Raw genomic sequence first — 24243 nt, 5'->3', positions numbered from 1 at the left:
TTTTGGACTCCTCACTGGTGTGGAGAGGTACAAGACTTGACCCACATGCTCACACAGTTCACACTCACACACACTTTCACACTCACCATGCATCATATCACACTCTTTTGGCCACGTCCGAATGATTGCGAACTTCTGTGCTATGTTGTTGTTCAGATCCAGCTGGCTGGCTCTGCGAGCGAAGCTGTCTGCAGCCGGTGGGCCTCTGAGGGTGCGCACAGTGGGGTGACAGGCAGACTTGTGAAGAAAAAGTGCACGGGCGCCTGAGGTGGGAGGATGTGATGACGCTGTGCCCCCACACAGCGGGAACTTGGGCCTTTAAAAAGCTGAGGAAACAGCCTCTGAGCAAGCAGTGGCTACACTGGAGGAAAGCACACCCAGGTCTCACATTAAAGAAGCCAAACTGTCTGCTTCAAAGAGAAAAGGCAACATCCTGTCACAGGCCATGCTCTGGCAAAAACGTAAGTGGTTCGGCCGTGGCTGTCAGAGCCATGTAAGCACCGGTAGGGGCTGGGAGTTCACCGCTCAGCCTGTAACCGGGGAGTTGGTGGCAGTGATGGGGGCAACGGGGGCCTGGGTTCCCAGGCAGGAGAGTGAGGAGGGGTGAGGTGGGCGAGATGGAGCCTGGTGGAGAAACCAGCCTGTCAGAGGTGATGCTGATTTTCCAGGCTGGAGGGGAACGAACTAGTGTTCCAAGGTGGGACAGCTCATCGCATCTCCGCTGCAGAGGATGAATCACTGTGGTGAAGAAAAGGCAGTTTATGATTCACAAAACAAAAGCAAATGTGATATTGGTTTTGGGCTGGGAGGGGAAAGGTGTGGAGTTCTTTACATGAGTGGCTTTATTTTTATAAACAGCTACTCTTTAGCCTGTGGTTCAATTCTGTGGGCCTGTTTCTGCCAAAGGTGTGTTTTGTTTCTGTGAATGCGTTGGGACAATGCGGAAACTTGGCTTCATCAAGCATGTCTTCACTTGCTTCACTGTCTTTCCTCTTGTCATTCTTTTTCCCATTCCGTGGCAAGGCTTGTGTGTCCCAGGGCAGGGGGGCAGTGGGTTTACTTTTAACCTTAATGTGTATCCCTGGGCTTGGATGGAACTACTGTGTACTTTATTTTCCACTATGTGGGACCGGAGACTCGTGTTATTAATAATTGAAGTCATACAGAGATTATCTACAACATTCCTTTCTTGAAATAACAAAGTCAACTTAATGGTCTCATGAGAGTTGAACCTTATTGGGGCTCAGTTCTGTACTTCCTCAAGAAAGAAGCATTACCAAAAAATTGCTCTGTCTGTCTTTTTAAAGGTGCTTAGGTCTTTAAAACGCCTTTTAATTAATTCCGGCACCCCCGACTTCAAGCAAATGTAATATAAGAGAATCTAGATTTACAGTAAATGACAAATTAGGGAGTGTTTATTTTACAGAAGGATATTCTATTGGAGCCCTTAAAGTTCTGAAAGTATACCTTCATTAATTAGAACAAACTTACAATCACTTTATCACCAATTCATTGTTTCCTTTAGTTCTTGTGTAAATTCTCTGGAACCGAGCTTGTTAATGTGTAATGTGGAGAAGTGATTTCAAAATTTCTCAGATTGTGGAGTCTCACCATTGCTTGACGTTGACAAGATGCAACTTTTTTTCAATAAGAAGAAATGAACTTTAATCCAGTCTTGGGAGTTATGGAGTCCTTCCAAGATAATTAAGGACAGTCCAGTATGGGTGGTGTGCAATGCTACCTGAAGGAGGATAGAGCAAGACCCCCACCTGTGGGAGACAATGGCGCCAGCCCTGTGGGAGTGCTATGTGGCCCAGGGCAGGTGGGCATTCATGTCTTTACTGGAAGCTGTTGAGCGTTCATATGCTCTTATACTTAGAGCTAAATCAGTGGGTTTTATATGAGTCCCTGGAGGGATTTATACCTTGGTTCCTACCTGTTCAGAGCAAGTCACTTAACTTTTTAAAAAATCTTTAGGTTTCTGATATGTAAAAGGAGTAAAAATAATGCCCACTCCACCCAGCTACCCTTAGTAAGCCGAGATGCCACTGAAATGATGTTGATTGCTCTGGTTTTGCTTTGGTGTCTGAGATACGGGTTGCTTCCCTGAATTCATGAGCCGCCATATTTCCCCTTCTTGGTTTTGCACTACAATTTTTCCTTCTTTAATTCCTCCTAAGAGATTAGCAGTTTCTTTAAAGGACATGCTGGAGGCATGTTTCCTGCTCATACCCTGGAGGTCAGTTAGGTGCAGCAAAACTCCATCCTTGGGGAAACCACACTGTAAGTCCATCAGTGGAATAACTGGGGTTAACTGGTTCTACATATTCAGATGCACACAATCAAAATTCTCTTTAATTGTCCTTTAGTACCTTAAAGGAATTTAGGAAAAGCCCTGGGCACTGGACCCATCCCTTTACCCTGGATCCAAGTAAAGGCCCATGTCTAGGGCACAGAGGGCACTCGAGTGACTAAACTCTGTGGGAAAACTAGTAAAAACAGGGCAGCATCGTCAGCCCACTTAGAAGCACCTGATGGAAGGGCAGGGTTTGAAATCAGACACCAAGAGTGCTGAGAAGGCACTTTCTTTTTTCAGAAAACACCCTCGAGGCATGAGCTGAAATGACTGTACTCTGGGGTTCTGGAAAGGGTTAAGAAAACATTCACTTTGTAAATGTTGCCTCCTCCCTCCCTGGCCCATGACCCCTGTTTGTGGACTAAATGTGAACATGGGCTTTGGCTCAGATCAGCTCAGAACTGCCGGCACATGAAAGTGGGAATCTTCAAGCCCCAACCACGGATTCCAGATTTGCTTGAACGGCTGATCAGATAGAGAAGCCACTTCACCTGCACATTGTCTCCCTGGGTTCTGCCCTTAGTCCTGCAGGTCCCACGTGGATGTAAAGAACTAACATCCACCCCAACAAGAGAAAGCCTTGTTAAGGTTAACGGTGCAGTAGAAACAGCAGGAGCGATGGAGTAAGATAGATCTGGGTTTGAAAGTTGGCTTTGCAACTTAATTATTTAATCTTATCATGCTCTTAAAAATCTAGAAAATGGGGGTTCTAATGCCTGTCTTACAATGTTTTTGTCAGAGCCAAAGTAGAGAACGTAGGTTGTGTCAATAAGTCTCCCGATAGCGGTAAGAGAGTACCTTCCCTCCTGTAACACCTCCCGTGGGCCCACCTTGAGGGATCAGGGTTATGTGAAATTCCTTCCTGTTTATCCTTTCCCACACTTTGATTAGAATAGTTAAAAAGACACAATCAAGATATTATCGAGTGATAGGATCTTACCAACAGTTTTCCAAGGGTCTAAATCAGGGGTCTTTAAACTATAACTTAAGTGCCAAATCAGTCCTGTCACCTGTTTTTATAAGTAAAATTTTATTGGAGCATAGCCATGTCTGTTTGTTTACAATTGTCTGGGGCCGCTTTTGCTACAGCGGAAGAGTTGAGTAGGTGCCACAGAAACCATATGGCCTGCAGAGCCTGAAATATTTACTAACCAGCCCTTTATGGAAAAAGTTTGCTGATCTCTGGTCTAAAATGATTTGATTTGTACTTTAGGTGTTCATTTCTTAGGTTACTCAGTATCCTGGGGGTCCACAATACCAACACCAAAGGGAGATAAAGCTTGCAGTCAATTGATTAAATGATATACACAAGGCAAAAATTTGATTTGACTTCTTCCTTAAAAGCAATGAGAATGTGTGTAATAAACTCAACACGACTTGTTAGAAAATGAATGAACAACTGCTTTTTATTGTTATTTGTGTTAGGGAAAGATCAGCATGACAACCAAAGGCAGGCTTGACTGATTTTCTTTGAATGGCTAGTTGCCTTGATGTCCCATAGACTTGGCCTTGGTGTGTCTTTGCTGTTGTGCCTAAGGCGGCACCTTAGGAACAGGAAATAGTTATTATCAAGTTATTGCTTTCAGATAACTGGAAGAGAGCAGAGATTCACCAAACAGATAAATTAGGTTCTCAAAATTCTCATTAACACAGAACTCTGGATTTACTCCAGGGTTCCACTATATAGTCAAGCTTTTTAGAGCAGTCAAAAATGCACTTAAAGATAAGGAAAACTTGTAACATACATATTATTTTTGGAACTCTATCTCCTACCTAAATTCAGGGAAACTTATAACAAGAAGTAACTTAGCTCTGTGGACTGCCTCTAATGTTCTCTTCTGTGTTATAACCTTTGCTTACTTAATAAGCACCTTTAATTCTTACCAAGTTTGTCTATAGGATAAGTGGTTCTTGTTGATAAGGACCAGTAGAATCCAAAAGAAAGACACAAATTCATGTGCACAGAAGGAGGTGAAAGAAGTGACACACATGTACTAAGCCACAGGTTCATTGGTAAAAGAGCAGATGATTTTCAAGGTGGACACTTCCTTCTCCCTAAAGAGAAATGCCAACTTTGTCTCCCTTTATACCCAAAAAGTTTCTGAGTCAGAGGTTTTGAAATCCCTCTTCCAGTTCAGATCTGCAAATGTGTTCTGTTGTGAGGAACAAAAAGAACCAAGATAGTCTACACTTAGTAGCTAAATATCTGGACATTTAATTCACTTAGAAGTTCTTTAAATTTTTGCTTTTAAACTTTCCCATTACAAAGTAAAGGTATTAGGGTTTTTTTTTCCCCCTCTGACTTCTTTCTAAAGAAGTTTATTTTCCTACTAATAAAGATGTCCACAAATTTCTCACTTTGAGCCAACCAAACCAAAGTTGGCTAATGGATTATGATCATTAACATGGTTTTCACTTTTATGAAATACTTAGCAATATTCTAGTTTTCTCATTTTTGCAGAATAACTGCTTGATAAAAGTGGCCTGCCTGGGATGGAGAGGCCTTCCCTGAAACCTTGTTGTCCTGGTTATATGATGCTATGGACAGAGCATTGTTCTTGCAGGCAAGAGACATGGATTCTACTTTCCAATCTACGGGTAATTAGGTATGGGGCCTAAGGCAAGCCACCTAACCACTCTGGGTCTTAAGTGTTTTGGCTGTAAAATGGGACTTGCCTTTTCCTGGCTAAGGACAAGGAGACTGAACTTGACTGAAATCCTTTTCCAGCTCTAATTGCTGAGCTTTCATGAGTGCTTATAAAACATAAATACATGTTTTCAGACATGAGTCCTTAATTTAACAGAAGAGATTTTTGCATCTGCCTTGAGCAGTGCTTTTCAACCTTGGCTACACATTGGAACACTCTGGGAGATTTAAGAAATGCTGATGCCTAGGTTCCAACCCAGAGGTTGGTTGTCATTAAATTGCCCTGGGCATTAGACTTTCAAATGCTTCCCAGGTGATTCTAATGCGCAGTGAAGGTGAAAACTTGGAGATTGAAAGGTATATTTGAAATTGAAGGTATATTGAAATCCCAACATGCCTTGGGATATTACATTATTATGAACAGAACATGTTTAATCCTTTTCATAGGGATAAATATCAACTATGGGGTATTGGGTACATGTTTGGTGCCATGCATTGAACCAAATGTTCTGTTGAATTAGTTTGGATTAAATTTGGTTGCTAGTGAAGAGATCTGAAACAACATGGATTTAAATAAGACTGTTATATGTTCTCTCATGTACAGGAAGTCCATAGTAGGCTGTGCAGGACAGTGTGGATGTTCTACAGAGCCACAACATTCTAGGCTACTTCTGTCTTTCTGGTCTGCTGTCCTTGGCGTATGGCTTTTGTCCTCAAGGTTGCTTCATAGTTGCCACTGTAGCTGCAGCCATCACATCTGTGTTTTGGACAGGGAAGAAGAAGAAAAGGAACAGGCAAAAAGAACGTGCCTCTCTGTCATTGCCCCTCCCCGCAACACACAACTTCTGACGACATCTAATGGCCACTCCTATCTGCAAGGCAGAATAGTGTGATTGTTTAGTTGGGCACGTTGCCATGGCCCCATAGCGTAGGGATTGTTAGTAAAGAAGGAGAGGGCAGCTGTTGGGCATGGCAACCGCCAGTCTGCCATACTTTGAATGTATTATCTCATTTAATCCTCATAAAAACTCCATGAGGTAGATTCTGTGTTAAGCTCCATTTCAGAGATGAGAAAACTGAAGCCTAAAGATTAGGTTATTAATTCAGCCACACAGCTAACGCCATCTGAACCAGACTTTGAATATTGTCTTGCTAAGCTGTCTTGTTCTTGTCTCCCTGCCACAGGGCTTGTCTCACTCACAGGGCTTCGGAGGATGCTCTTGGTGAAAGCACAGGCCTTCCATGTTAGATGAAGGACCGGTGGCAAAACGAAATGCACCAGCTGGTAGATGTTTATTCAAACCTTGAAAACTCACGGGTTTGATGCATGTGTTTCAGCTTACTGATTGAAAACAAGGTCTTTGCTTTCTTGCTATTCCTCCTCCACTGGGCTCTTTGAAGATATTTTAGCTGCAATGGAAGGCTCAAAGGGGAGAGAGGGACCTAGAATCTCATCAAAATAACCAGCCCATCTGTTTTCTGGGCAGTACTAATCGAGAGCTCTGTATGTCAGCCTGTGCTGGGAGCCAAGGCTTCTGCCTCCTCGGCACTTCCTTCGTTCTGAACTGTCGAGACTTTGGAAGAGTCAGGCTATCCCTTCACCTGTGTGTGTTTGTGTGTGTATGTGTGTGTGTGTGTGTGTGTGTGTGTATGTGTGTAGGTAAGTAGGTAGGGGTGTGGAAGGCAAGATATGGAGAGCAGGGTTTTATTTTGAATTAGAGTGACATCTCTATTCTTTCTTTGCCTTTAGTGGTTTAAAGCTTAGCCTCTGGGGCAGGCAGATCTGAATTTGAATCCTAGATTTCTACTTCCCTGGCTGTATGATGCTAGCAATTCTCTTTGCCTTGCTCTGCTGCCATTTCCTTATGCATACGATGGGAACGTAGTTCTTACTTCACAGAGTTGTGGAATGTGTTTACTACTGTGCTTGACATTAACTCAACACTCAGTAAATATTAGTTACTATTATTATTTTCCCGCTCTGTCTCACTCTACCTCTGAGGACAAAGGTTATGCAGCTAATTTTAGATTACAAATGGTATGGCCTCTGAGTTCTGCATTTCTGGTGAAATAGCAGGACATACATTTCCAGTCACGTAACTCATGGTTGGTTTGTGATCGGGGCTAATGCTGATGGTTAAGCTGGCCATTCTATGACCAAACTTGGAGCTTGGGCTACAATTTCCTACCAACCTCCTAAGCTGGGATGGCAGCAGGCTTGTAGTGACGGGTAAGCTTGTATTTGTTTTTTTAATTCACAAGATTGGATTGAGATGTTTATAACCTAGCTGTGGGGAATGACACTTGAGTATGCAAGAAATAGCACAAATGATACCGAAAACTGAAACAGCAATGTGCTGCCTCCTTTTCTTAGTAATGGTTTCATTGGTATCACTTTCTGGGAAGAGCAGGTAGCCAAAGAATTATAAACCAGAGTCATTCTAAGACCAGGTGTGGGGACCAAAATGGATTTGACCATACTTAAGAAAAGCTGAATTACTTTTTAATCCTCTAGAAAGAACCGTAAATTTAATTGGAAGAGAGAAGAGTACAAAGATTGTTATAATTTTCCAGGACTGAGAAATACTGGGGAGATAGAAAAGAAAGGAAAAAAGAGAGACAAGTGAGTTGAAAATAGGAGCAAATTTTAAGGCTAGATGAAAGCAACACTAATTCAAGAAAGAAAGGTATAGAAGAAAAATCAACCATCCATTTATCATCTCATGCATGCATGCATTCATCCAGTTATGGAATTATTTACAGCTAGGGAAATCAACCAATGAAATCAATTATCTCCAGTAGGAGGGAGGAGAAGATGGAATCAGAGAAGCTGTCATGGAACATATGGCATTAGCTGTGGATCCTCAAGAATAAATTGCAATCAGACTTTTTGCTTAGATCCTGGGGGATGAAGATGCATCTAAAGAAATAAAATGAGTACTTGGAGGAAAATCCAAGGATATCTAGGCTTATGTCTACAACATTTTTGTTAAAAATTCCTTTATTCAAACCAAATCTATTGCAGAACTGCAATACAAAAATAAAAATGGAGCAGTTCGGGAAGGCTATCCATAGCTCTGATTGCTCATTCACCCACAGACCCTTGACTTCCTTCCCTTTATTGGTAGCTACAGATGCCTTCATTGTATTTCATGGTTCTTTAGATCACAGATTGACAACTCTGACTTGTACAAATCCTCTACTCCTTCAGCAAGATCCCTGATTGCTAGTCAGAGGTCCTTGGTTTAAATACTTCCAGGGTAAAGGACCTCACTCCTAGAGAAAAGTGAGTCATTGTGTAGCATGTCGTATTGGACCCCATGAAGATCTGAAGCTGTGAAGGTCATGTTTTCAGCCTACGTGGGTATCTTGTGAATAAGAAAGAGGGTACATTTCTCAAAGATTGACCTAATAGTGACTTCTTTCCTTTGCTTGATATTCTAACAACTTCTCTAGTGTCCGTCACAAGGGGCTCCCCCCACATCTTGAGGCCATTGATTAGTAAACCAGAGACTTAGCGAAAAAAAGCTCATCTTGACTGGCAGTTATATCTCACATCACAAATCAATTATCAGGGCTACTTTCACTCATGTAGGCTGTACCGCAGACCACTGTGAGCACTGGGGCTTCGAAAGTTGGATTTGACTCCAAAAGCACACTGATGTTGGGTCTAAAGAGTACTTCCTCCAAGGAAGTGGTCCACACCTGAGGGTCTCAGGAAAAGTTTATTTCTTTTATAAGAATCTCTTTGGTCTTGAAAATCTTAAACTAGATATTGCTTAAGTAAACTAAAAACAGATTTTCTCTCCTCCAGCTGCCTAACCATAGGCTTTCCCTGTCCTAAATCAGACTGGCAATTCTAGATTCAGGCTATGGGTTTTGATCTAATAAGGAAAGATGTATTTGTCTCCTTGGCTCCATCTCCTCACTCAGGTGCTGCCTTGCTATAGAATTTGGATGGGCATCTTGGGTTGGTTCATCCCCTGATATGTTCTTGTGCTCTCACATTTCCATCCTATATGCAATAGGTGCTCCTAGGTTCCCAGCCCTTTGAAGAAATATCCATGACTATGGCCTTAGTCGTGGCTGTGTCCCTGTCCTTTTGAGGGGCCACATCTGAGCTCAGGACAAGGCCATGCCATCCTACTCTGCCCGCCACTCAAAAATCTTCAAGGTGCTCTTTCCTGGGGTTATCCTTTAAAAACTCAATTCTGCCACAAACCTAATCCTCCGATGGCTTCTGAAGAAAGAAGCTCTTCTGCTTAGCTGATGGTATCTCTCTATACGAGGCCAATACCAGGATTTTGATGTCTCTTGTCCAGGCTTGTTCTGTTTGCAAGTGAGGTATTTGATCAGTCCCTGCAGCACCATTGCTTTCCCTGTCTATTAGACAGGGCTGTCCCGACACTTGGGGACACCGTGGGATGACTTCCAGCAGCACAAGGAAGGCAGATTGAGATGGTCCTTGCCAGCAGCAGAGGGTCCTGAGTGTATTGAGCATAGAGAGGATAGAGACATTCAGTATTAGGATGCAGCAGGACAGGGAGAAAGAAGGACCAAGGGCTACTTCTCTGATGAGTGACAGGCTATGGATTGTTGGCTGAGATCAAAGGAGAGACAGCCAATTGTTGAGCATCTATTACATACTAGATGCTTAACTGTGTTAATTTCATATGTTCTTCACGATAATCCCATGAAATGGATATTATTATTCTCATATTACAAATGGGGAAACTAAGGTACACACAGGTTAAGTGATTTGCCACAGTGATAACCTACATAGTAGGCTTTCCAAACTAGGTCTGTTTGAGTTCCAAAGTACACCACCCGACTTCTCAATGCCAAGGATTTTAGGATTGCATTAGATGCTTCTTCTCTTCCCAACTGAAATATGTCCCCCCTTAGATGGAGGTGGGTTCTGACTTCTGAGGGTAGTTGTAGCCTGACTCAAAAGCACCTGAATCTCAGGAAGGTAGATTTGAGATTCAGTATAGAAACTATGAAGCCAGCTGATTTCCATCTTAGAATCAGAGTTCCTAGAACTAGTCTTCCCCTGGTGGGCTAATAAGCCAAAATAGGATAGATGAAACATCTTTGAGGTTCATCCAGGGTCCCTAGGCTGGGGAAGAACCCGGAACATCTGGGGCTACTTTGTATGTCTTGGGCAAGGCTTACATTCATGGTGTGGGCTGAGCCTGACCCTAGAGCCGTCTCTGCCTTGGGGACAGAACAATCATGGCTCTGGCCACTGTCCTCTTTATACAGCCCCTATAGACTGGGGCCCCAGCTCGCTGCTCATTCAAGCCCTGCTGAATCGAGCAGAGGTGGAAATCAGCCAAATAAGCCAGAACACATCAACTATGAGGCAGATGCAACTCTGTCACAGTTTGTAATTCTACGTTTGCTTGTTCAATTATTTGATTAAGTCTATATTCCCTACTAGACTAGACAGGAAGCTGCATGGTGGCAGCGACCTGGTTTACTCTGTTCAGCAAGTACTTGTTCAATGAATGCTCTGTTTGGGGTCTCCTAGTCTTGTCCCCTACGCTGTGACATGGTGTATCTGAGCTGGAAGCTCTTTCTGCTCTGGTGACCCCAGTTTCTGTAAAAGGCGGGCAGATGCAGCTGGTTTCTCAGGTGGACCTATCCACTGTCATTTCAGCCGAAAATACCAAAAATAAAACTTTGCGGGGAATTGTTTAGGTCTCTCAGTTCTCGTCACTCCTCATGTGAGCAGACTGCTGGTAAACTTCTCATGGACTTCTCTCCTCTCTCAGTTGGGAAACACCATTTCTTGGGGGAATTGGCAATCAAGAGAGATGGGACCAGGGTGCTCCAAGCCCAAACTCCAACTGGAGGAAGGAGAGTTAGAACTGGGCGGTCATTTGATGCCTGACCTCCAGTGTTACCAAGAGAAATAAACAGGACTTGCCCAGGCAAGGAGGAGACAGATGGTGAGGCAGAAATGTACTGCATTTGGAATCAGAGGTCCCGGGTTTAGTTTAGTTTAGTTTAGTTGATGGGTTTAGTTGATGACACTGATATTTATAAGAACAGTCCTTGGCCAAGTCACTTCACTTCTTTGAGCATCACCTTCCTCATCAGTGAAAAGGAGGTGAACTTCTGCCTGTTTCAGAAGTTGTTGTGAAGTCTCACATGAAATCATTTGTGTCAAAGGCTTTGTGAGTCACAGAACATCATGCAAAGGTGACCTTAGTTATTTCTGAGTTCCTGGGGGTTAAGGTTGTGACCGGGAAAGACATGGATCTTTGGCACACATTCAATCAATACACCTGAGTCTCCACAAAGAAGAGGGATTACACTGACACTGTCTCTGGGAGTAGAGAGTGGAATCCGAGAACCGTCCACACTCGGCTTGTTCTGCAGGAGGTTTGGAGGGAGGATGGATGTGTGGTAGGAAAGGTGCTGAGAGCATCTGTGGGAAGGATCCCTCAGCAGCAGGGCTTGCGAGGGAAGAGTCTGAAGGCTCTGGTTCTAGAGGCCTTCTAGCTGACCCTGCCCAAGGTCATGGGGCAGGACATACAGAACTTTTGGGACAGTCCAGGTAATCCTGAGGCTTCAGAGCGGGAACACTTCAGGCTGGAGCTTGGTGGGTGAGAGTGGGCTGTGGTAAATGGGTTCTTTATTTAACCTTATGTAATTTGAGAGGAGTGTGATTGCCCTGGGTATGCATGCCAGGCTGGCTGGAGCTTCCTTTAAGTAGGGATCACTCAGCTCCTAGACCCCTTTGGTCTGGGGCTTCGTGGTTCTAAGGACTGAACAACCCTCTGCAGTCACCCTAAATGTACTTGAGGAATTCCCCTGGCTCTTCTTGATCAGGATGTTCCCTCCTGGTCCCTTTGGCCTGCCTAGGTCTGGGGAAATTCTACGTGACTGTGGCCCTCCTTTGATCTTTCCCTGTGGACATGCCTATGGTTGATGAGTGAGCTCTGTGGGGACTGATGGGAATATGCCTCTTAGAATGGAGACAGGGAGGAGAAATGTCACTGATTGTTCCCTTGCCTTCTCTAACCGGACCAGAGAACATGGGGTCAGCCGCCATCTTTGAGATCTCTTGGTAGAGACATTCCAATCTATATATGAAGACATCATGACTTATTCCTTTTTGGCTGCCCCCAGTAGCCTTACAAGCAACATCAAATTGTAATTCAGTTGAGATTCCACTTTCTTATAACTTCTGAACACCTTCTTTAAAGTCAATTTTTTGTCTATTTATCTTTTTCTCCTCTGCCCTGGATGTTATCCAAATTGCTAGAATATATGAGTGATGTGTTGATATTTCCTGGCTACAAGATCCTCTCCGTTCAAACATTAGTGAATAGAAAGCCCACATTTACATGCATATGAAATCTCTTTGTTGGCGTACATCAAAAAAAAAAAAAAGTAAACTACAATCTAGTGTAAATTGGGCCGGGAAAGCCTTTCCATAGCATGTCAAGTCCAATCTTTGGCCAAAGCCCAAGTTCTTTCTTCCTGTTTGGAAAAAAATCAGCCATTGTCCATGAATGGAAAGAACAAATTTGAAAACTTTGACTCAGACCTTCACCGTAAGAAGAACACTCGCATCAGTGTTTAGGTTAAGGATGTGAATAATCCTTTAGCCAACCTGAGCTAAACTTTCCCAGGAGTCCTCAGCTGTCTTAGGCCGAGAAGGCAAACAACCTTCTTTACATTAAAGTAGAAAGTGTCAGCAACTTTTGTGACTTTGTTTTCAGTTAGAAGCTAGGGTAAGTTTATTGGCCCTAGGCTTGAATTCCTATTGTTGAATTATTTGTTTTTGGTTTTGCTACAAGTAAGGAGAAAATTATTTGCATTTCTCCTTAGTGGGGTTTTTTTTTTCAATAATGTCAAAGATTCAGCAGCCAAAGAGAATCACTTACTGTGGTTTTGTGGAGTAATCAATAGTGTGTCACATGTCCTTCTGGGCTAGGAAGGTTTTATTTTTCAAAATGGCCTTGCGTGGCTGCAGCTTCTAGGTCCAACGAATCAGTGGTAAATGGAAAGCACTCTCAGAGAGTTTCGATTGTCAGGATGGGTGGGCTGAGTTCTTATTCCTGGCTCCCTGGTGATGGAAGTTTGGGCTCATCCGGGATCCCATCTGGCCCTTAGAGCAGCAATCCCAACTTTTGTCCAACTTACTGCCTGGCCCTGGAGGCTCATGGGAGAGCTGTAATAGGACAGTGGCTGGGAGAAGAGTCTTCATTCAAGAACATCTTGGAGAGTGTTCCAGGGAACAGTCATCTGGAGAGCCCTCTCTTAAAGTCGCCCAGAGGAGAAGTTACAGTGACCACTGCCCGGGTGTTGGTTAGGAGGGACCTACCTCCTTGGCTGAGTAGCTTTCTCACTGTGGCGTGAATGTGGTTTGCATGGGGTTATTAAATAAACAAGTGATGACAATTTTGCATATTTCCTCGGTGATGCTTATTATACCTTTATCAAGGAATTGGAGGGCCATGTTTATTTAAATCAGTAGACTCCATGTGTTCCCTAAGCTTGGGGCAAAGCAAGCACAATGCCCACATGCAGCCAGAGCACTGTCTGAGGTGACCAGACGGCTTGAATCTGTCATGGTCTGTGCTCTCCAGCAGAACAGCAGCTGCGCGACTCTTATTTTTGTGATGCGGAGCATGTCTGGTTGTGTGGCAGGCGGAACTGAAATGTCCTCTGCTGACTTTTTATACCTTCAGATTTTTTCATTGCTCATTTTGGAAAAGGGAAGCCCTCACTGGGGCCAAATTTGTAGGTTTTTCTGTAAGTGAGTTTTGTTTTTTCCCAACCCCATTGGTGACTGACTTCCAGGGGTATGGAAAAACAATATGGCTGAACTTCTCAGTCTGAAAAAGGAGATTCCAATGAAGGCCAAGAGGCTGGTGTTTAGGTCGAAAGATTTTTCTCAGTGACGGACACTTGGATGCCCACAGGAGACGAAAAGGGCCTTCAGACCACAGGATAAATGGTGAGAAAGCTTCGGGCTTTGAGGGCATGCTGCCCGGAGCTGCAATTTGATCAAGGGGTTATTAAAATCTCTGGCCAAAGGGTGTAGTGGTTAAGTTCATGTGCTCTGCTTCAGCAGCCCAGGGTTGGTGGGTTTGGGTTCTGGGTGCAGGCCCACATACTGCTCATCAAGCCATGCTGTGGCGGCATCCCACATATAAAATAGAGGAAGATTGGCACAGATGTTAGCTCAGGGACAATCTTGCTGAAGCAAAAAGAGGAAGATTGGCAACAGATGTTAGCTCAGGGCCAACCTTCCTCACTAAAAAAAAAAAAATCTCTGACCAACTCTACTTTGGGAAATGGGGCTTTCATCTTCTCTGCTTGTGTATTATTATTTCCATCAACTGTTTTGTTTTCTTTGGTTATTCTTCTATTTATTATTCTTTTAAGAAATTATTTTAATAATTTAAAATTTTTTCTTTTAAATATTCCAGTTCAGTCATTTTAAAGCTAGCTCATTTTAGGGATCCAGGAGCCCCAAGGTGAAACAGTCAGGATTTCAGACAAACTTCTTTTCCTCTTCCAGATTTGTATGTGTGGGCTCTTTTCCCATGCTGGTGGCAGGAGGGAGTACAGTGTTTACTGTGGGATTAGTAATGTTTATTGTTGCTTCACAAAGGTTGGTGTGAAAGGCACCAAGTGCAAGTGCTCACCTTGCAAGTGCACTTGGCCGTTAGGCTCCTTTGGGAATTGTCCTGAGGCTTCAGAGTCTGATATTTCACGGGCACTTTGCAAAGACACTATCAGAAGCACCCTCACTCTCGCTTAGTCACCTGGAGTCAGTTACAGGATTCCTTGGCAGCTGGTTGTGGACTGGACTCGTGGGTGGGCAGTCAGGAGATCCTTGGGAGATTTGGGAGTTTTGTGACTGCAAGAGGAAGAGGTGGGGACTTAGAAACTGCTTTCCATATGGTCGTTGTGCCAGGGCACACCTATTGACACTGTGGGTTCCGAGGAAGTCCAGACAGTGGAGGGTGATACCCTCTGCTCACAGCACCTCCCCCAGCCCTCTGTTCACTGATTCGAAAACAACAGGAGGCAGGAAGCCCTCGCTTGACAAGACCCTGGAAATGCCCAGCTGGCCTCTTTGCAGTCAAGTGTTCGATGTGTCCACTTCCCGAGGATGGGGAGTCCTCTGGGCCCTTCCCCAGAAATGCACATGCACATCAGAGCAGGATTAGCCATATACAGGTCTTTGATCTGGTCTGAGACGTGTGCATGTGGGATTAAGCCTTTCTTGTCCCCAACTTATTTAAAACTGTGACCAAAGTGCTCACACCCCCAAATAACTCTGTCCCCCGAGTTTCTGCCAAGTGCACAATGCCTCAGGCTGCTCTTTGTGCCTAAAAATAGCTGGAAACCCAACCGAAGAAAAGCGTAGGCTGAGTAATACGGGTGTGAACTAAGCTGATGTGGCCATGGGTGACCCTGAGAACGAGGGAGCAGAGTGTGAGAGGACAGGTGCCCTTGTTTCTCTGCCATATCAGGTCACCCCTGGGGTCTGTGGTCAACACTGGACATCGTCCATTATAAGGGGACGTGGCAAATGGAACTTGTGCAGGAGTGAGTCTCTTAGAAGGAAGGTTAGAGGGATTCAAACATGTCATTAAGAAGTGGCTGAAGGAACAGGATGTTCATTCACTCTACAGGGGACCTGGTATCTGTCTTCAGACGCTAAAAAGGGATGCTACTGCTAGTACTACTAATAACATTACTTCACATTTATTCGCTGCTTATCAGTGCAAGCTCTGTTTTAAGCATTTACATGTAATTCTCAAATTACCCTACCAGGTACCTACCATTATGATCATCATTTTTTAGATGAGAAAGATGTAAGTGGACTATGAATTGTGAGTTTCATTAGAAGGAAATGCAAGGAAAAATGGTGCTTATAACCATGAGGTAGGTCCAGTAGGAGGAAGAGCTTTCTGACATTACAGCTCTCCAGAGAAAGGTAGAAGTGGGTGGAAAATAACATGTATTGAACATCTACCATATGCTGGATGTGGCTTTGGGAGCTTCCCATGTATTATCTCAGTTAATCCTCACGACAATTGTGTGAGACAGGAATTATTATCCCCATTTTACAGATGAGGAAATTGAGGCCCAGGAATGTTAGATAAATCGTCTGAGAGCTTTCCACCAGTAAGTGACAGCCCAGACTTGAATACAGGTATTTTGGCTCTCAAGTCCATTGTCATTGTTGCTTAAGCAAAGGTGATGGTGCACAGGTGGGCCTGGGGCAGAGGTACCTGGCTGGATCTCTGCTGTATACTTCTGTTTCAGCCTGAATTTCACAAGTTGTAACTGTTTTATTGCTTGTCTCTCCCCCAAGGCTGCAAGATGCACATGGGCAGGGACCACATCTATCTCGTTCAGTGCTGTATTCCTAGGGCCCGGGGATATTTGAAAGAATGAATGAATACTAGTAGAGATCTCTTGTTATGACAGCAGAAGTTAAAAAGAGGATAATTAATCTCCTATTGGGATTTTAGAGGGAGATTCTTATATTAGATCTGGGATGAATTATCAGTGGTTCTAATCCCAATGGAGCTTCAGAATCACCTGAGGGATTTTTATAAACATAGATTCCTAGGCCTCCATCAGACCCCCAGAATCAGCTGGGAGCAGGGCCTGGGTATCTGTATTTGCATCACTCCCTGGTCCATTTTGCTACTTGGCCAGGCCAGGAGGCCCCTGCGGGTGCATCTGAGTCTGGGGTTCTCTGACTCTGCGGCCTGTCTTCCTGGGGCTCTTGGACACCTTCTCCCTCTTCCTGCTCCTCTCTCTGCCTGACGGTCTTCGAGGGCAGGCTGTGTGTTTGCCCGGAGCATGGATGGAGGTCTGGTGCTGAGTGAGGCATAGGTTCTTATCAGCTGGGTATTTGCTGAGCAAAGTCCAGCCAGGGCAGCACTGCAGATCCGGGTTTAATAGATACCTAGGCTTCCGGGCTTTTGATTCAGAACCCAGGTCCCTGGGGCCCTTATCGGTGGATGACAATGGACTCCCTGTGTGAGTCCTAAGGGCCAGTGCTACTCGCCTCTCTTGGCTGACCCTGACCTGCCCTTCAAGGGCCCAGGGCCCCAGGCCGTGAGCTGTCTGGGTGGGCAGATTGTCTGCCCGGCCATGGCTGCTTTTGGCTTGCTCTCCTGGCCAGGAAGAGCCCTGTGTTCCAGCTTGGTGCTTTGGTTTCCTGGCTTTGGTGACAAAAGGCAGAGGGAACCTTCTCTCAGCAGCAAGCCTGGACACCCTCTGGCCCCAGGGCACACGGATCACGCTAGGTATTTGCCTGTGTCTTGGGAGCCACAAAGAACCTGGGAACCATTCTCTGCAGCCCATTCTAAAGGTCCAGGAGAGGTAAAGGGAAGATGGATGGCAGCGCATTTTAAACAATCATCCAACCAATTAATCAACAAATAACTTACTGAGCTTATTATGAACATGCTATGTGGGAAGATACAGAGAAATAGGGTACAATATCTCACCTTGAGAAGTTTGTAATCCAATTAGGGGCATATGAAATTTACACCAAAAAGGATTACTAGTTATTATATAGCAGGCTACACAATTTTTGAATGCTTACTCTGTAGCTGATTTTATACTAAGCATATACTGTGCTTCCTATTTACCACGTCAGCGACTCCTTACAACACGCCTTTGATAACAAGATGCAGGTTAAGAGGCACAGAGAGGTTTAGTAACTTGCCCAGAATTGCACAGCTAGAGTGTGGCAGGGGCAGGTTTTGAGGCCTGTGCCATCTGACTCAGAGTGCACGCTCTTACACCGTTCTCTGCTGCCCCCTGTGATGAACACTAACCAGATGTGGAAGTGTTTGAGATGTTGTAGGAGGAATCAAATGCTGTGGCTGCAGTGGTCAAGGCCCAGGAGGGTTGCACTAGTCTCGGATCAGGAAGAATCAAGAGGTTGAGAATAGTGAGAGGGAAGCCTGACCATGGGAAATCTCAAATGAGATGAGAAGGTCAGACATGCAAGGAACATGGAGGGAAGTCTAGATAGAGCTTCTGGCCGGAGTCAGGATGTTCATAGCGGTTAGTGTGCAAAGTGGTTGGAAAAATGGGTTGAGATCACAGTGTGGGGGACTTTCACTTCTAGACTAGGTGTGGGTATTAACCGTCTGGGTGAAGGGGAGCCGTAGAAGGTTTGAGGCGGGAAGAGTGGCAATACTGGGAGAAATAGTTTAGGAAGTCTCATGTGTTCCTCCGTGTCCAGGCACAGCTTAGGTGAGCAGGCAGACCCCTAAGGAGACGGGGTTCATTGGGGTGGGGGCTTGTCTGAGAAGGGAAATGAGCACCAGTGACATTGCTTTTCACAGCTACAGCTCCAGAGCAAGCCCCGGCCCAACCCCGGCCGTACCAGGGTGTCCGTGTGAAGGAGCCAGTGAAGGAGCTGCTGAGGAGGAAACGCGGTCATGCCAGCAGTGGGACGGCGGTTGCACCTACTGCGGTGAGGGGGCCACTGTGGCCAGAGAGTGTGTGCGTGTGTGGCAGGGAGGGTGGCCCAAGGGGTCAGATAGGATGTACTTCCTTGCTCCATGGGATACCTATTGAGGGTACGAAGGCAACACGTTGCCATGGTGTGGCTGCTGGGGAATGGACCTAGGGTAGAACAAGTCAATGGTCCGGTGAAGTGGGGTGAGTGATATGGGCTGGCCGGCTTGGCCCACTGAACAAAGCTATGGCCAGGGCCTGGGGAGCAAGTGACTCACACATTCTGGTGTGAGTTGGGGGTTCCCCATGGGAAGAGGACAATGCCAGTTCCCCAAGTGCACAGCCTCCTTGCTAAATGGAAACACGAATCCCTCAAAAATGTAGGTGGTGATAGTTGGGACCTGGGCTGGGTGTTTCGTTCTAACAAGGGAGATTCCCACTATGCTCTCCTGCCCTGGGGCCCTCTGGGCTAGTTTCCTACAGAGGGCTAGTTGGACACGGCTGAACACTGATCCTGGTCTTCTCTTCTCCCCTCTAGGTGGTGCTGCCCCACCAGCCTCTGGCGACCTACACCACAGTGGGTAAGAGCCCCCACAGCCCTGGCCTCCTCCAGGCGCCTCATCTGGGTGACACTCACAGCTCTGTGATTTCCTTCTTCCCACAGGTCCTTCCTGCCTTGACATGGAGGTCTCTGCTTCCACAGTGACAGAGGAGGGGGCCCTGTGTACCGGTTGGCTCTCCCAGCCTGCCCCGGCCACCCTCCAGCCCCTAGCCCCATGGACGCCCTACACTGAGTATGTGTCCCATGAAGCTGTCAGCTGCCCCTACTCAGCTGACATGTATGTGCAGCCTGTGTGCCCAAGCTACACGGTTGTGGGACCCTCCTCCGTGCTGACCTATGCCTCCCAGCCGCTCATCACTAATGTCACGGTATGTCACACAAAGGCAATGCTGCGCCATCCCACGCTGAGGGCACCCTGTAGACTCTGGGCTGACTTCCTGACCCCTGACCCTCCTTGCTATTGCTATTCCCGGGATAATTGGGTCATCTAAACCCACCCCGTCCTCCAGGGAGGCCCGCTTTTTTCCCATTGACCTAAAATATCTTCCACAAAGAAGGCCTCGGGACTCCCTTGTCCTGCCTCATGCTCCTCAGGGTTGGGATGTTCTCCTGCCTCTCTCCCCCACCACCCTAAAAGCAGTGAGTCCTGGTTACGAGTCTGAGTTTTTAGTGAATGGGCTACCAGGTGAGATCTGCATGGAGTTTTGGGCCAGAGACTGTTTCCTTTCTATTCAGATAACTTAGGGGTTGATCGTTCACTAAACAATGGGATATTCCAGAAGATTTTTAGGCTGAGAAACAGGCGACACAACTTTTCAGAAAACTACTTTTGATAGGGTCACACCCACCTGCAGGGCAACCTTTTGAGTTCTGCCTCTAGTGTCAGATTGCCTGCGTTCAAATCCCCACCCTTTCATTTACTAGCTGTGTGACCCTGGGATGAATGACTTAATTTCTCTGAGCCTCAGTGTCCTCATCTATAAAACGAGAATATTAACGAGGGAGCTGATGTCAGGAACAAATGGGGTGATGCATGTAGAGGGCTTAGTATAGTTCCTGGCATACAGAAACCACTCAATAAACATTAGTTATATTGTCTCAAAGTCAACCAACGACATTAACCAAGGGCTGCCTTCAAGTGTCAGATGGGAGAGGAAGGGTCTGCTCCCTCAGGAATGGAGGAAGGAGGAGAAATAGTTTCATGTGAATGGCACTTGTTTGACCAAAGGAGTGGGAATCCTCCAAGTGTTCAGAGGAGAAAAGGCACAGGTGATCCAGCTCCGTCCAAGGAAAACTGTGCAAGGTAGGGTTAGCATCTCATGAGTTGCTGCAGAGCCGACCCTTGATGGTGGAGCTTGCGTTGGCTCCCCATGTCCCCTCCGTTTCCATCAAGGGTCCAGTGTCATGATGCACCTGCTCTTCAAGCACCATTCAGGCATGGCCTGCAGGAGCCCTCCCACCCGGTGCCCACCTGTCTACCAGGGCAAACCAGCTGTAGGGCCTGGATGATGGTAGATAGGAAGGAGTTAATGCAACACCTCTCCCAGGCAACTCATTTCCATATCAGGGAGCCTGGGGTGGGGGTGGGGGTGGGGTGAGGGTGGACACAATGGTTCCCAACCATTTCAATCCCAAGAATTCCTTTTGTTATTTATCCTTTCATCATTCCCACCTTCTGCTTTGAAAGGTTCTGTGTATCAAACAAACTGTATTTATTAAGAAATAATTTATTTGTTTTGCCATTTTCTAAATTAACTCATCAAAGCTGGCTAGAGCCACCAATCGGCACTCCTGATCAGCAGGAGATAAGATTATGGCTGGGCTCATACAATTCTACCCCTGAGCAAAGAAACCTGCAGTTGCACTTGACCTGCACAGGTGTAGGACTTGAGAAAGTAAGATTTCCACTTGGAGTTTTGAAGTACTAGAGATGATAAGGCTTTGTTGGGAGGCTGAAAGGCCTCTGAGACCCTTTCCACCTCCATCATTCGGTAGAAAAATGCTCTGAAGCCTTGCTACTCGAACTGTGGTCCCTGGATTAGCCACACTGGCATCACCTGGGATCTGATCTGACATGCAGAATCCCAGGCCCCAGCCCAGACCCCCTGTCCCAGAATCTGCCCTGCAACAAGATCCTCAGGAGATTGAAATAAACCCTTACCTAAACGACTCTAATGGTTTACTCTCAAGACACAGTGGCAACTGGAGAAAGATATGATGGGGGAGGTAGGGGCCGTAGGGGAAGATTTTTGTCCACTCTTACATCATTCCATTCAAGGATCTTCCTCTTCCGCCTGCTTCCTCTGCTGTGGAATATAGTAAGAATCCAGGCCCTGCCTCTTTTGTAGGCTTGACCTCACGTTTGTAGGGGGGGTCACTGCGCAGGTGCGTATTGTTTGAAGAGCATCTGAGAGAATGGCCCTGATCTTTGGAGGTCCCTGGGACGCCCTTGGGGACCCAACTCAGAGACAGGAGGATGAGGACCTGGAAGGTTCCGGGCAGCTGTAGGAAAAGCCAAGGTCACTAACAAAGCAGGGCTTCCCCAGCCTCCAGGTGTGGCCTAGCCTCCCTGCGCTGATCACCAGCAGGGCAGGTGGCAGGTGAGTGGAGCTATGTTGGCCCAAGTGGACCTCAGGATTTTGAAGCTGCTGTGTGGAGCCAGGACTCTCTTTGTGTCTGGGCAGGAAGCGGCCACCTTTCTGATACAGCTACTGTGCTATGAGACAGGCTTGCTGTCAGTCCTATTTGTAGCCTATGTTATAGGTGAGACAATGGAGGCTTGGGGAAGCAGCTTGAGCAAGGACATATAGCTAGTGAGTGACAGAGTCAGGGATACAGCTGAAGTGTGTCTGGGTTCTCCCTTGGGGAAGACTTTGAGCAGGTGGTAGGGGAGCCCTCTGGCGTGAGAAAGCAGGAAAGGGCCAAGTTGAGGGGGGAATAGAGGTTCCCACGAGGACACAGATGGGCAGTGGATACCGCAGGGATGCTAACGCTCGATCCTGTGTCTTCCCCATCACAGACGAGAAGTGCTGGCACGCCCACAGTGGGACCCCAACTGGAGGGCCCAGAGCACCAGGCACCCCTCACCTATTTCCCGTGGCCTCAGCCCCTGTCCACATTGCCCACCTCCACTCTGCAGTACCAGCCTCCGGCCCCAGCCCTGCCTGGGCCCCAGTTTGTCCAGCTGCCCATCTCTATCCCTGAGCCAGTCCTTCCGGACATGGAAGACCCCAGGAGAGCCATCAGTTCCCTGACCATCGACAAGCTGCTTTTGGAGGAGGAGGATAGCGACGCCTACGCGCTCAACCACACGCTTTCCGTGGAAGGCTTTTAGGGCTGGCTCCCACCACAGAATCCTGTTCCCTGAAACTGGGGTTTAAAAATGAGCCTGGATTCAGCCTCTGGTTCATGTTTGTTTGGAGTAGCCATTTCATAACTACACTTTCTATGCAAAACTAGAATTGTAGACTTTCCTTCCTTCCTTCCTCCTTTGACCCCTCCCTCCCTCCCTCCTGCTCCCTCCTTTCTTTCCTCCCTTCCTTCCTCTTCCTTTCTCATTTCTTGTTTAATTTCTGTTCTTTTGGGGAGGGAATTATAGGGATATTAGAAATAATATTGATGCCAAGTGGTGACAAATCTGTGGCCCAGGTGCTTTCATTTCTGCCACGTTTCGTTCCTGGAGAAGGTCCCTTCTCTCCAGAGCCCACTGCTTCGTGGGAGCCAGTGGTCCTGCTGAGCCATCTTCAGGCCAGTGATGCCCTGCCCTCTGTCATTTAGAGATGTGTAGGGTGCCCTGCGGGAAGACTGGCCCTGCCAGCACCTCCAAGGGCAGACTTAGTGCCAGAGTCCTTGAGCTGTCAGTTCTCACAGTTGTTCCTTTGTTTGCTGTTCTCAGAGCCAGCCAGATTTACAGTCTAGGCAGCTGAGTCTCAAGGCCTGGGGCTCAGCAAGGTGGTGGGTGGGGGAGAAAAAGGAACATCAGAGAGGGCAGTGGTGGGGTCAGAGGGACAGAGGAGCAATGGGAACACGGCATGTGTATATATGGTGGGGATGGGGTGGGAAAGTTTGGGTTTTCTGGGGAGAGCAGGAAGGCTGAGGAATGGTGGAACGGTTTAGCTCCAGATCACTTGGTTACCAAAGAGGAGAATAAACTTAAGAAAAATATGACTTTAATAGGTGGTTTTGCTGCTCTCCTTGAGGATACTTGCAAGGAAAGACGAACTTTTGTAAATAGGATCATTGCTGTGTCTGACTGCTTCTTCCCATGTCTGGATCCTCTGTGATGCTGTGTGTAGGCCAAGATCTTCAGAAGCCCAGTGGTGACTGGGTCCTTGCTTAGTGCTGTCACATGTACTTCTTTAGTGTCTTAAAAACCTCCATAAGCCATGATTATGTGGAACCAATTCCTCTTCCTCAAGCGCCATCCATGCTGGAGGCTTCTAGAGCCTCAGACAAAAGTACCATTAGCTGTCATTTCAATGTTTATTTTTTTGCTGGAGAAACTTCAGATTTGCAGGAGCCTGAGCACAGTTGTCACCACCAGTGCTTAGCTCCTGACAGTGGTGTGTGCTTTGAGAACTGGCACATCTGTCTGCTAATGACACGACTGCCACTAGTAGGCAGACACAGTAGTTGATGGAATCCACGTAGATGTCATGGACTTTTCTGGGAAATGATCATTTCTTTGACATTGATGGTCAAATAATGGTTTCTTAGCCATTATAAATAAAAACTGGAGAAAGTTGCCTTTTTTTGGATTTTTTCTGCTTTGGATTTATTTTGACTCAAATTGCTCAGTATCTGTCTAAAATCCCAATACAAATATCTTATTTTTATTGACTTAATTTTTAGATTTAAAATCTTAGAAAAGATTTTAGGTATAAATTTACATCTTCATTGGTGGCAGTGATGAAGAGGCAAGGATGAGGAGATCTCAGACTTTGATTAAAAGCCCTGGTTTCCTATAAGAAATACTATGCAAGAGTTTCAGCTTACTATATGAAGATATGAGAGGATGCAAAAGCCACCTCCATAAGGGAGTTTAAGCTGGCAACACCCAGCAAATAAATAAAGTACTTTAAGTATTTGCTAAGATTTAAATGGTGTCTTTTTTCTTCTTATCTTGAGACAAAATGTCTTGGTATTCCCTCTAGAGATCTTCCTGTTTTTTTCTGCTAAGATGGAAACATTTTCAATAAAGATTTGCCCAGA

General features: G+C 46.0%; 1 protein-coding gene across 1 annotated transcript; it reads left to right on the top strand.

The window, feature by feature from the left end:
- The first annotated feature begins 99 nt into the window (after nt 1-99).
- On the top strand, nt 100-24243 carry POU2AF1 (POU class 2 homeobox associating factor 1). The gene is made up of 5 exons (XM_008536634.2): nt 100-461; nt 18356-18486; nt 19009-19051; nt 19135-19400; nt 22052-24243. Exons 1-5 carry the CDS (start codon nt 446-448, stop codon nt 22364-22366), a joined length of 771 nt encoding a protein of 256 aa, XP_008534856.1. The 5' UTR covers nt 100-445; the 3' UTR covers nt 22367-24243.

The sequence above is a fragment of the Equus przewalskii genome, chromosome 6 (assembly GCF_037783145.1).
Source record: "Equus przewalskii isolate Varuska chromosome 6, EquPr2, whole genome shotgun sequence".
NCBI lineage: Eukaryota > Metazoa > Chordata > Mammalia > Perissodactyla > Equidae > Equus > Equus przewalskii.
This window is presented reverse-complemented; position numbering and strand designations above follow the sequence as displayed.

Bases quoted from the DNA above. Each gene is read 5' to 3' on its own strand.
- POU2AF1 (XM_008536634.2), top strand. The intron at 18,487-19,008 runs GTGAGGGGGCCA...TCTCCCCTCTAG, and splicing joins CGGCGGTTGCACCTACTGCG to GTGGTGCTGCCCCACCAGCC. The intron at 19,401-22,051 runs GTATGTCACACA...TCCCCATCACAG, and splicing joins CGCTCATCACTAATGTCACG to ACGAGAAGTGCTGGCACGCC.